The 12,271-nt window shown below is 43.4% G+C and overlaps 1 protein-coding gene across 1 annotated transcript; it reads right to left on the bottom strand.

The window, feature by feature from the left end:
• Positions 1 to 1,091: 1,091 nt before the first annotated feature.
• On the bottom strand, positions 1,092 to 8,018 carry LOC104584839. Its single transcript, XM_024463132.1, has 6 exons — positions 7,366 to 8,018; positions 6,297 to 6,924; positions 4,489 to 4,666; positions 3,199 to 3,327; positions 2,194 to 2,247; positions 1,092 to 1,340 (listed from the first exon to the last, which is right to left on the bottom strand). The coding sequence occupies exons 1-6, from the start codon at positions 8,016 to 8,018 to the stop codon at positions 1,204 to 1,206; spliced, it is 1,779 nt and encodes a 592-aa protein (XP_024318900.1). The 3' UTR covers positions 1,092 to 1,203.
• Between the last annotated feature and the right edge of the window lie 4,253 nt (positions 8,019 to 12,271).

Below are 12,271 nucleotides of genomic sequence, written 5' to 3'. Positions count from 1 at the left end.
TCCACGAATTTGGTGGAACAGGTCATTCTATATAGTTTCACTTTTAGGTGGAGCGGGACCTGTAACAAATTAAGGAATACAAAAAACAATATAACTACAAAACATCTCCCAATTATCCACAACTTCAACTCCATGAAAAAGTGGAGCTATGAATGACCGGTTCCAGAGCTGTCCCAAACACACTCTTATATAATGTGAAAGTCTTGTGGACCTGGCCCGGTAAGGCGCTAGCTCATGTGTGAGTAGCTGGACCGAACAACCGTGCGCTTGTACAAGTTGATCTTCTAGTAACAGCAAATCAAGGCCCACGGCTTTGGGGCGGCCGGCCCAACGTGTGATGGGAGAGAATGTTGGGTTTAGTCTCACATCGGTAATTGACTATGAGGAGGACAACATATAAGGTGGATTAATTGTGGTGTTTCCAAAAATTCCTCGAACTAGGCTTCTACTCTCCCTATGCACTTTCCAGGCTTAATCATGATTTTCACTAGCCCAAATCATGTTGATTATTATGATTACCTTTATTAGTTACTATATGTATTTGCTATAGGACGTGATTGGCCTCTTTTAAGGTAAGTTCCAGATTTTCTTACCTTCCATTCTTCGCATGGCCTTATATACTGGGTGGGAATTTTTGTTAATATGGCTATATGGGACTAAAGGTAGTACCACGCTCCAGAACAATCGACACCCATATGATGGCTTGCCTTCCGTCATGTGTGAAAACCGGAAGGGACCAGCGCATGCGCCGGTGGTGGCAGCGGCTCCGAGGAAGGAAGAGGATTCGGGATCTGCCGGCAGACTGCAGAGGAGAGCAGAGACGGCGGCGACGGCTTCTGTGGAATGAAAGAGTGGCCGGAAGGATAGGTTAAAAAGGGAAGAACTAAGGTCCTTTTTTGCATAATGTACAAACATTTGAAGGCATTTGAAATGACCCACATACTACCCTTTCGGGTAATATGGTGATCTTTGACAAATTGAAGATGAAGTGCCGGCTCATCAACAACATATCGATCAGAATAGTACAACAGAAGCATTGCAGCGGTCCATTATTACAAATCCATACAAACTGAAGTGCCAACACAAAAATCTTACAAACTGATTCCCAAAGTACTAGGAATTTAAAATTGGGAATTTAAAACCGTTCTGTTTGGTACAGCAAAAGTAATACTACACGCTCGTCTCACAAAGCTACTAACTAATCTACATGTCATTGCTGTCTTCACGGTACTCGTAGTAGTAGTCCACTCCTTCGTCGACTTTCGTTGAAGGTGGCTCCGCTGGTACTTCTTCTCCAACTTCGACGTACACCACTTCTTCCTCTGCCGTCGGCTCACAACCTAAACAAAGGAGGTTTACATAGGGGATGAGTACGGAAGGTACTCAACAAGTCCAGGGATATCAACTGGTGTTTGATGCACTATGTACTGAGAACAGAGGTGCTCTCCAAAAGAATGCATTTTGTAAGGTAAGAGAGTCAGGTTATTATTCAAAGAGCTATTGATCCCTTGTCTTATAGGCTGCTAGAGTCCCCGATGGACTCCTTTCCTGCCGCGTTCGTAGTTCCAGCCAGGAACATGGAGTGACAGGTCACACTTTTTACACTCTGCAGAGGTGCGTTACTTTACCCACAAAGGACCAAGCGTCATGGCGTTCATGCCGTCGCACTCACAACCAGACTCTTGAATCACAAAGCTTTTTCGCCGTCTTTCTGCCATACTCCACGTCGTAGTCCCGCTCAACAGGCTGGGTACTACTGGTCTCATGCTGATGCTACAGATCCAGCACATTGTAGCTGGTCCCAGACCAGACTACCTTCCTAGTAGTTGATACTACAGATCCAACTACCAAGGTCTTGCTCTCCTAAGGGTAGTATGGCATACGACAAGGGTACTTCGGCTTTGCCCTGCCCATACAGGGTATGTGGTCAACGCGGTCGCTACGGTGCTTAAGCACAGGTAATCAATTGTTGTTTAACCTTATATGAAAACCCACTGTAGTGGAACCCGCCTTCCATTGTGCCTTCGGCACCTTTCCAGAGTTCCACCACCCACCATGATCACGCCCAAGGATGGCGGTCTCTATTCTAATTGATTCACTTTAGAAAATAGGTTTTCATTTTGTGCAAGTTATAGAAGAGATGGAAACTTTGTCAAACAGTACCAAAGGACATGAACAAGAAACTGGACTTGCCTGGTGACGAATAGGTAATGGAGTTCGACGGGTTTGCTTGTTGAACTCCCGCTTCTGAAAAGAGAGAAAGTCCGATAAGGACTTGTTCCAGAAGTTATGCATCGAATGCATGTAATGCAGATGATTATGCTCATGACATGCTCATGATAGTGCTAAATAAATTTTATCACAGCAAGAAACTTGAAACACCTGCATGTACAATTTTAAGAATTTTAGCTATTGTCATTGAACCTTTATTGTGATTTAAAGCATTAAAGCCAATTCAAAAATTAGGTTCTGATTTATTTTGGTTTGACAACTCCCTTAACAGATTTCCTCACTCACAGAAATTTGGTGAAAATAATTTCCTACAGTAATATGTACTCTAATGTGTGTGTGTACTTGCTTCAACAACCTGAACATCTACTACAGGAGTGTAGCTCTTTTCCTGGGTGCTGTTTATTTTTGCTTGACCAGATTTCAAGGTGCTAAAGTACAAGTACTCTGGAAAAAAATTTGCCAAGCCTAAAGCTGGATGATTGAAATTAATTGTCAATCCTCAATCTAATTCTCTCTACAGCTTAAGCACTCAATCCTACAAACAAGGCATGTATTTACACAACAGTCATTTAGATAGACTAGGAAGTAGTGCTTGTAGAATTAACAATCTATGCTCACAGCTTCTTTTCTGAACATTAAGCTATTTCCAAAACTGAACTGTACGCATGTGTATGTGGCACACCTACATACACAGGTTAACAGTACAAAATTTGACAACAAGAAAGCATGGTTTCCTGTGTAACCTCAAGATGACATTAAAAATCTGAAGTAAGCTTCTACTGTAAACCCAAAGACTTAATAAGAAAGCAATACATCACTCTGTTTTCTATAGAGAACACTAACAAAAACAAGATGAGGTTTTCCCTAACTCCTCTTCAAGCATCAGAACAACACACAATCAAGCAAAACATTCAGTTTTTCCCCTTGGACAACAAAAAGTAGTTTTTCTCTACTCCCAGGCTGTACCTTCTTGCTCTGCTCGTCCTCCTCCTAGCTGTTCTGCTACTAAGCACTTCTCCTCCAGCTGCAGCACGACTGTCCCTGGCCTTCTCCTCCCCGACTCCTTTTCTTCCCAAGCCCCTGCACTCTCAGGTGCTCAGCTCTTCTAGGTCGCAGCCATGGCCTCCAAGTCGGGAGTTATGGTGTGGGGAATTTTTACACTGGTGAGAACTGTGGAGAAGAAACTATCCCTAGCTTGGGTCGATTCCTAACTACACCCTTCTCAGGATATTTACAAAGGTCACCACGTGGCTTTGGTATGGTGCGTGGTTGTGCCTCGGCTGGCCAGCTTTAGTGATATCTTGTACACCTGTAAAACTGTGCAGAGGGCAAGACTTTGGAAAATTAATAAATAAATTTATTTCTCTGACCAAAAAAAATCTCTATCTGTAAGATTGGTTTGCATAAATACCTTAGTATTATTTTTAGTAGTCATATTCATGGTCTTAGCCATGTGCCCCTCTGATATTTTCTAAATCAAAATACTTAGTGGGAAGTAGTTTCAAATTAAATACATACGTTTCACTTTTGATGCACTTTCGCCCTCGTAATTAACACTGCGAGTTAAACGAAATATGCCGGTGAAACTACTAACTTATGTGACCCTGCGGTCTTAAGCGTTAGACGCTGAAGGTCGCGACTTCTTTCTGGTTGGAGTTAATTATTCACAAACATCAAGCATACAACCCTCATAAAAATAAACTAGCACAAATAATTAGTGGCAATAAGTATTCACTTAAGTTTTTCTCTTCTTGTTGTAACTGATTTTCAGTTTAAGTGAATAAAAAAAATGCGTATGCAATGCTTGACGCACAACCAAGTCTATAGCTAAAAACAGGGTTCTCACATCCTCTCTCCCTTAAAAGAAATTTCGACCTCAAAATTCTTAACCAAGGTACCTGAATAAGAATGGATAGTCTCTACGCAGATCTTCTTCCTTTTCCCAGGTTGCTTCTCGAACTGGATGATTCTTCCACTGTACTTTGCAGAATTTGATTGCCCGGTTCCTTAGTTGTTTCCAATCGTCCTCTAGTATCTTAATTGGTTTCTCAACATAGTATAAATCAGCTTGTAGTTCGATTTCTGAGTGTCTCACTTTAATTGGTTCTTGTGCACACCTTCTGAGTTGAGAGACATAGAAAACATCATGTACTTTTGATAGTGATTTTGGTAGCTTCAATTGATAGGCTACATCTCCCTTTCTGCTCAAAACTCGGAAAGGTCCAATATATCTAGGACTTAACTTCCCTTTGATACCAAATCTCTTAACTCCTTTGGTAGGACTCACTTTCAAGTAAACCAAGTCTCCTTCTTGGAATTCTACAATTCTCCTCTTTTTATCAGCATAACTCTTTTGACGGCTCTGAGCTGTCTTGAGTCGATCCCTGATGATGGTAACTACATCTTGCTTTTCCTCAACAAGATCAGGTCCTAGCTGTTGGGAATATGTCCTAGAGGCAATCACGTATGATGTAATTCCCAATGTATTCATAAAGATTATTAAGTTGTCCTTGTTTGAACATCTGATATGTATCATTGAATATGTGATTTGATTGTGGAACTATGTATTCATGTTGTTCATACTAAATTGTCCTTAGTCATTGAGGTTGTGATGGACACATAACCTAGACTAATGTGAAAGTTGGCTGATGACTCGGTTCCACTTGTCATGGGCATGGTGATGTCATTCCAGCTTACACGGACTCGGCTAAAGAGTTTAGTGAGTCGGACTGACCCATATTGAGATGCAACGAGTAGGTCGTCATTTGCATGTCTCAATCAATGTAATCCTTAGACCTGAGGTTATCGCACAATCCGAGTTGTGGATCACCAACTTAGGTTCTGTCAAACGTTGTTCCGTAACAGGGCAGTTATAAAGGCAGAGTTCGGGTTGACTGAGAATCAAGCTGTGTGATGTGGATAACCAAGATGGGATTTTGCCCCTCCGACTGGAGAGATATTCTCTGGGCCCTCTCGAGTGATATGATTCGGGAAGCATGGCCATGCGCGACTCGGTTAACTGTTAACCGGGTCGATTGACTAAGAGTTAGTCGGATGAATCGTATATCACGGATCGAGAAGAGAGTTGAACTATTAAAGGGATGACGATTAATCGCTTATAGTTCGACAAGGTATATCGTGAGGCAAAAGGGACTAAGACGTATGTCACATTGGAAGGTACGTCGTCATGACTCGATGGTACTTGGGAGTCGGCACGTTCTGCTAGGAGCAGCTACCGATTGATCGATTGAGAGTCGGACTCCAATCGTGTCCAAGTCGCCATGAGCCTGCGGGGTCACACACTTAAGAGCGGGAGCAAGTATTTGGTCGGGTTGGACCCGAACCGGAAATGGACTGACAATGCGAGTTGGACTCGCAGAGTGGATGGGCCACAAGTGCTGGAGCCCACTTCCACTCGGTATATAAGCAGGGGCGTGGGATGCCCAAGGGGCACGGTTCGCCACTCTCATGCGTTGAGAACCCTAGCCCCATTCAGTTCAACCATCGCACCGGACCTATCAGTCCGCCGCCGGAGCTCCTCCTCGCACGTGTGGATACCGGCAGAGGTGCTGTACGTTCAGCACTTCGACGATCGCGGGATTGGATCGGCTGGATCGGATCGAGGGACTACACTGCATCAAGGCGCTGCATCGATAATCCGCAACTGCGCGTCTAGTGGTAATCCTTGTGGCCTTCTACCTTGGCTAGATCTTGGGAGTTCGCGTAGGAAAAGTTTTGTTTATCTCTACGCGCCCCTTCACTAGCAATTTCTTTTCTCCTGTTTCATACCAACACACAGGTGATCTGCATTTCCTCCCATACAATGCCTGAAATGGTGCCATTTGTATACTGCTTTGATAACTGTTGTTGTAGGCAAACTCTGCTAGTGGTAGATGTTCATCCCATGATCCACCAAAGTCAAGTATACATGACCTCAACATATCTTCAAGGATTTGGTTTGTCCTTTTAGTTTGTCCACCGGTTTGAGGATGATAGGCAGTACTAAAGTCAAGTTGACTGCCTAAAGATTGTTGTAATTGTTGCCAAAATGCTAATGTGAATACGGATCCTGGATCAAATACTATTCTATCAGGAACTCCATGTTTGCTAACAATCTCCTTGATGTAGATCTTAGCAAGTCTTTCACATGAGTACTTCTGGTTGATAGGAATGAAATGTGCAGTCTTTGTCAACCGATCAATAATTACCCATATAGCATCTTTGTGGTTTTGTGTCCTTGGTAATCCAGTGATAAAGTCCATACTAATCTCCTCCCATTTCCACTGGGGTATTGGTAATGGCTGCATCAAACCCGCTGGATTCTGATGTTCAGCTTTCACCCTTTGGCAAGTGTCACATTCAGATACAAACTTAGCAATTTCACGCTTCATGTTGTTCCACCAAAATGTACCTTTCAAATCCATGTACATCTTTGTGCTTCCTGAATGAATTGTGTATGGTGTTTGGTGAGCTTCTTGTAAAATCACCTTCTTGATATCCGGAATGTTTGGAACACATATCCGGCCTTTGTACCACAATGACTCGTCATCTGCTAGAGTGAATTCTGATAATTCCTTCTCTTTAATCCTTCTGATTTCCTCAGCAAGGAACTTGCCCTCTAACTGATACCTCTTGATCTCATCATCCAAGGTAGGTTGAATTACTAACGATGTAACACTGGCTTCACCTATGCTGAACACAAGTTCAATTCTATCTTTTCCCAGTCTTTCAGAATCTTATTAGATATGCTTGCAATCCTTTCTTGTTGAATTTCAGACTTTCTGCTCAGCGCATCTGCTACAACATTGGCTTTTCCTGGAGTATACTTAAGTTCCAAATCATAATCTTTGATGAGTTCTAGCCATCTTATTTGCCTCATGTTCAACTCCTTTTGTGTAAACAGATATTTCAAACTCTTATGATCAGAATATAGCTCACATCTGACTCCATAAAGGTAATGTCGCCATTGTTTCAGTGCAAACACTACTGCTGCTAACTCCAAGTCATGTGTTGGATACTTCACTTCATGGGGTCTTAGATGTCTAGATGCATAAGCAATGACTTTTCGATCTTGCATTAGTACACATTCCAGTCCTGATTTTGATGCATCACAATAGACATCAAAACTTTTACCACTTTTTGGCAAAGTTAACACTGGAGCGGTTGTAAGTCTTTGCTTCAGCTCTTGAAAAGCTTTCAGTCCACTCAAATTTGGTTTCTTTCCTCAACAAATTAGTCATGGGTCCTGAAATCTTGGAGAATCCTTCAATGAATCTCCTGTAATATCCTGCCAAACCTAGAAAACTTCGGACTTCTGAAACCGATGTTGGAGACTTCCAATTTATAACAGTTTCTATCTTCTTTGGGTCCACTGCAACTCCTTCTTGTGTGATAACATGACCCAGAAAAGATACTTGAGTCAGCCAAAATTCACATTTACTAAACTTGGCATACAATTGATGTTCCCTCAAAGTCTGCAACACAATTCTGAGATGCTCAGCATGCTCTTCTTTGTTTATGGAATAGATGAGAATATCATCAATGAAGACGATCACAAACTTGTCAAGATACTTCATGAACACCTTGTTCATCAAATTCATGAATACTGTAGGTGCAATCGTCAACCCGAATGGTACCACAAGATATTCATGATGCCCATATCGAGAGACAAAACCAGTCTTCGGAACATCCTCTGGTTTGATCTTTATTTGATTGTAGCCTGATCGCAAGTCTATCTTAGAGAAAATTCCAGCACCTGTTACTTGGTCAAATAGAGCATCGATCATGGCAATGGATACTTATTCTTGATGGTGACGTTATTGAGATTTCTGTAATCACCACACATGCGAATTCCTCGATCCACCTTTCTTGATTAACATCCATCCATCCATCCATCCACCGAAGCACACGCACCACCCCGGCCAACCTAGAACAACACACCTCAAGGCTCAAGCTCGATCTAGCTAGCTGCAATGGAAGGCCAACCCGATTGGACCGTGCCATTGTTCCAGCTCGAGGAGTACCCTGTCGGCCTAGAGATCGACCCAATGACTGCCACAGACGCAGATATCATAGACTACCTCCGTGCAACGCAGCAGCGCCGTGAGTCGGAGAACGCGGCGCTTGGGATTGGGATCATCCCATCGGAGGTGGTGAATGCGCACCTGGCGTCGCTGCACCCATCGGAGCTGCCCCGTTGCTTCGTGGCGGCGGCGCTGCAGTGGAACACGCCGCACGGGCTGTGGAAGCACAAGAAACAAGGCGGGCACACCGTTGTGCGAGTGCGACCTACAGGTGGCGAGCTGGTCTCGGGCCGTGGGCCTTACATCGGGGTCAAGAGGACGCTTGAGTTCTATCAACCCGACGGGGCCAAGACGGGCTGGGCCGTCATCCAGTACAAAAAAGAAGTAAATTGATTCATTTTTTTAATGGGAACTTGTTATTATACGTTAAGAAAGAAAACGTGATTTATTTGATACTCACTCCTTGTTCTCTTCCACTGTAGGAAAAACTGATTTTCTACAAGGTTTCCGAACTGAGAGCCGATGGTATAAGTTCCTTTCGCCTGTCTAGTACTCACTCTGGAGGTAAAAAGGGTTTACTGATCCAAATTTAATCCTTTATTTGGCAGGCAATCTCCATTATCGAGCACCGCTCCATCTGGCCACAAACCTAGAGCAACTGTTTGTTGAGTACACGGGGTCATTGTTCGATGATCTCGATAACCTGTTCGCTAATTTCAACCCCGAACAACAACACCCCATATGTAAGTGAGAGAAATCTGAAGATAGTGACAGATTTTATTTTCTTTCTTTCTCAATGGTGCTACTCCTTCGTTCCATAAAGATTGACGCGGTTTTGAACTAGTTCTAGTTCAAAACGGTGACAATCTTTATGGAACGGAGGGCTATACAGGCATAAAGTTTAAGATGAGATGGATTATATGAATTGAGACTGTTTTATTTTTTCACTCACGGCCACATCAGATGGTGACCTGCGGCTATCCCCTCTCCCTGGAGATCAACTGTACGCTGGTGGTTCCCCAAGTGACTACTTCAACGACGACGAGGTACTCATGCCGCTGCCAGAGCCAGAGGCACGAAGAGGACGAAAACGGATGCGAAGCAGATCAGCGGTTTGGGAAAACTTTGCCAAGATAGACGGTAAAGATCCTCAAGACGTGTACGCTGCCTGCCTCTCCTGCGACGGTTTGCTCAAAGCTCACACCAAGAAGCAGAGCACGTCTCCACTCTGGAATCACTACAAGATGCACCTGCGTGCAGCTGTGTAGGAACCAAGCATTACTTAGTGCCTGCCAGCCTGCGTTGTTGTTTGTATCCCTAATAAGAAAGCTTCTACTAGCTGGTTTATTTTTTATTTTGAGATGGTTGTGTTTTGGATTTAGCTCGGCCATTATTTCTTTTATGCGGGAGATGCCATTTGGTCGTGACGTATAAACGGTGATTACGTACCCAACAGAATATATCTTTGTTTCCGCTGTTCCATTATTTCAACTTCAACCAGAAATGGAGTCAAGGAGAGTCCAAGGGTAGCGGCGGAGCTTGACCAATATGTTTGGGCTGGGGGGCTAAAATGTAATTTACAAATCTGGGTGGGTAGGGGGGCTAGGGGCGCGGGCAACACATAGCTCTGCCGCCACGATCGATCAAAGCAGTTGGGACTTGGGGATAAAGAGAGGGAAATTAAAAAATAAAATAAAAAGAAAACTTCATCCACATTCACATTAAGTGTCACAAATTTGTTTAAATACATGCATTTAGTCTCGTTTTAGTGTGTAGGTGCACCTGTGCATTACTCCAGCTTCCAGCGAGTTTCTGCTCTTTTCCTTCTTCTCTATCTTCCAACTAAACAAAAGTATAAAAGTATTTTAATTTTTATATCCTGGTTAGATCACCTTATGGGACCCCCGGCCGCCTTTGAACGGCCACCTCACTGGGCCCCTGGCTCCGGGCGTAGACTCGTCAGGTTACTCGCGCCCAAACCCCTGTTGTCCGAGTTACTCCCTCCGTCCCTAATTAATTAGCGGCGGCTTTTTTGCCAAAAAAAAAACCCTGTAAATCCCGAAATAAACCTGCGGTCCACGTTCTATTGTAACTTTTGCAAAAAAAAACTGTAATTTTTCAAAATTAACACGCAGTCCACGTTTAATTGAAGATGTGGACTGCAGGTTTATTTCAGAAATTTACAGGTTTTTTTGCAAAAAGGCTGGCGCCAATTAATTAGGGACAGAGGGAGTGAGTAAGTTTAGCCCCCGCCCCCCCCAATTATCAGCTTAGGACAAAAGCTCATCCAACCATTATTTTGGTATAAAATCACCCTCTAACCGGCTGCTTTTGAGGAATTTGGGAAGCTTCAAGATCTCCTCTCATAGTTCCATCTTCCCACGGAGGTTGATCGATGGGATCTTACGTGGGGCGCCCAGTACTCTTCTGTGAAGTTCTATGCATTTGGTTTTCAGCACCTGCACCCTGGGGCAATCTATCGTTGGTTATGGTCTTGTTGCTGCACGCTGCGGGTGAAGGTGTTTGGGTGGCTTCTTCTTGTTGACCGTCTTAACACCCGTGATATGATGAAACGGCGGCACTGGCACATTGGAAATGGTGAGGAGCATTGTGTTCTTTGCCCTACTCGCCAGTTGGAGGACTAGAAGCACTTGTTTCTCGGCTGTAATTTCAGTGCTCGTATCTGGAGGTTCCTGCAAGTTGATTGAGATGATGGTCCATCGGTGGATGTGATTGTGCGTCATGCTGCTTCCTCATTTGGCAAGCCTTTTATTTTGGAAGTGGTTCTGGTGGCTTGTTGGCACATTTGGAAGATTCGGAATGGGTTGATTTTTAATCATGTTAGGCCTACCTTTGGTGCGTGGAGGGCGGCCTTCACTCATGATATGTTGCTCCTTGTTCATAGGATTAGACCTGTCAATCTTAATAGTCTTTTCTCTTGGTTAGATTATACTTTGTACAGTAGGTAAGTTTTCTTTTCAGTTCTTTGTACAGCTCCTTTGTAACTTTGTTGCTTTAATAAAAACACTGTAGGGGCTAGTTCCCAGTCAAAATAAATAAATAAATAAAATAAAATCACCCTCTAATCTAATAGAACAGTATCTGATCACATGCTAAGCGTGATTAGACATTCAGTTTAGTTCCCTTGGAGTATTCTTTACGAAGCCGGCCCCCAGGACTAGGACTAGGAGTATTTATATAATTTATAACGTTGATCCCACTAATTATAATTAGTGGTTACAAGATTTATATGTAAGGTGCACACATCACCATCGTACATCATGCACATCATTAGAATGCAAAGCTTGCTCTTTTCTCTTCATCGATCGGTGTGTCACGGGGAAATTAAACGGAGTAGGAAAGCAAGCAGAGGAGAATATATATGGGGGGCCCGTATGCATGTTGTTGTTGTAATTAAGCCGTCAGAGCTTCCGACTTTTTTTTTTGGAAGAAAACTTCTTCTTTTTTGCGAAGAAAACTTCATTAACTGACGAGAATAGTGGAGTAGTACAATCCTTAGTGACTGCGTCAGAGCTTCCGATCGAGTGACTGGTCATAGGTGCACACCATACGATCGGCTTTTTGTGCAGGAAACGTCTGCTTGAATCTTAATCTCGAGTAACATGTCACTTGTTTTTTTTTCTTTTTCAAATCTTGTTTGTGAGCAGCGCGCGCAAGGATTGTTGCAGCGACACGTACATATTTTGTTTGGTGGGCTGCATTTTACAGCGTAGCTAGGTCCAGCCCAACTTACTGGGAGAGGTAAAGCCCACAGCATATATGGCCAGAGAGCAGACCGGCTGGGCCCATAGCAAAGCCCTCTTTCGAGACGATCGAGCCGTAGCCATATACCGTATGCATCGTCATTTACGTCGCTCACTTCTCCCCAAAAATGTTTCACCAAAAAAAAAACATCTTCCCAAAAACATGTAAACCTAAACTATATATACATATTTCTTTTGGAAACTGCGATGTGAGTTAGAAGAACCAGATGAGGCGTTGAGTGCTCAGCGGAC

This window comes from Brachypodium distachyon, chromosome 4, assembly GCF_000005505.3.
Source record: "Brachypodium distachyon strain Bd21 chromosome 4, Brachypodium_distachyon_v3.0, whole genome shotgun sequence".
NCBI lineage: Eukaryota > Viridiplantae > Streptophyta > Magnoliopsida > Poales > Poaceae > Brachypodium > Brachypodium distachyon.
This window is presented reverse-complemented; position numbering and strand designations above follow the sequence as displayed.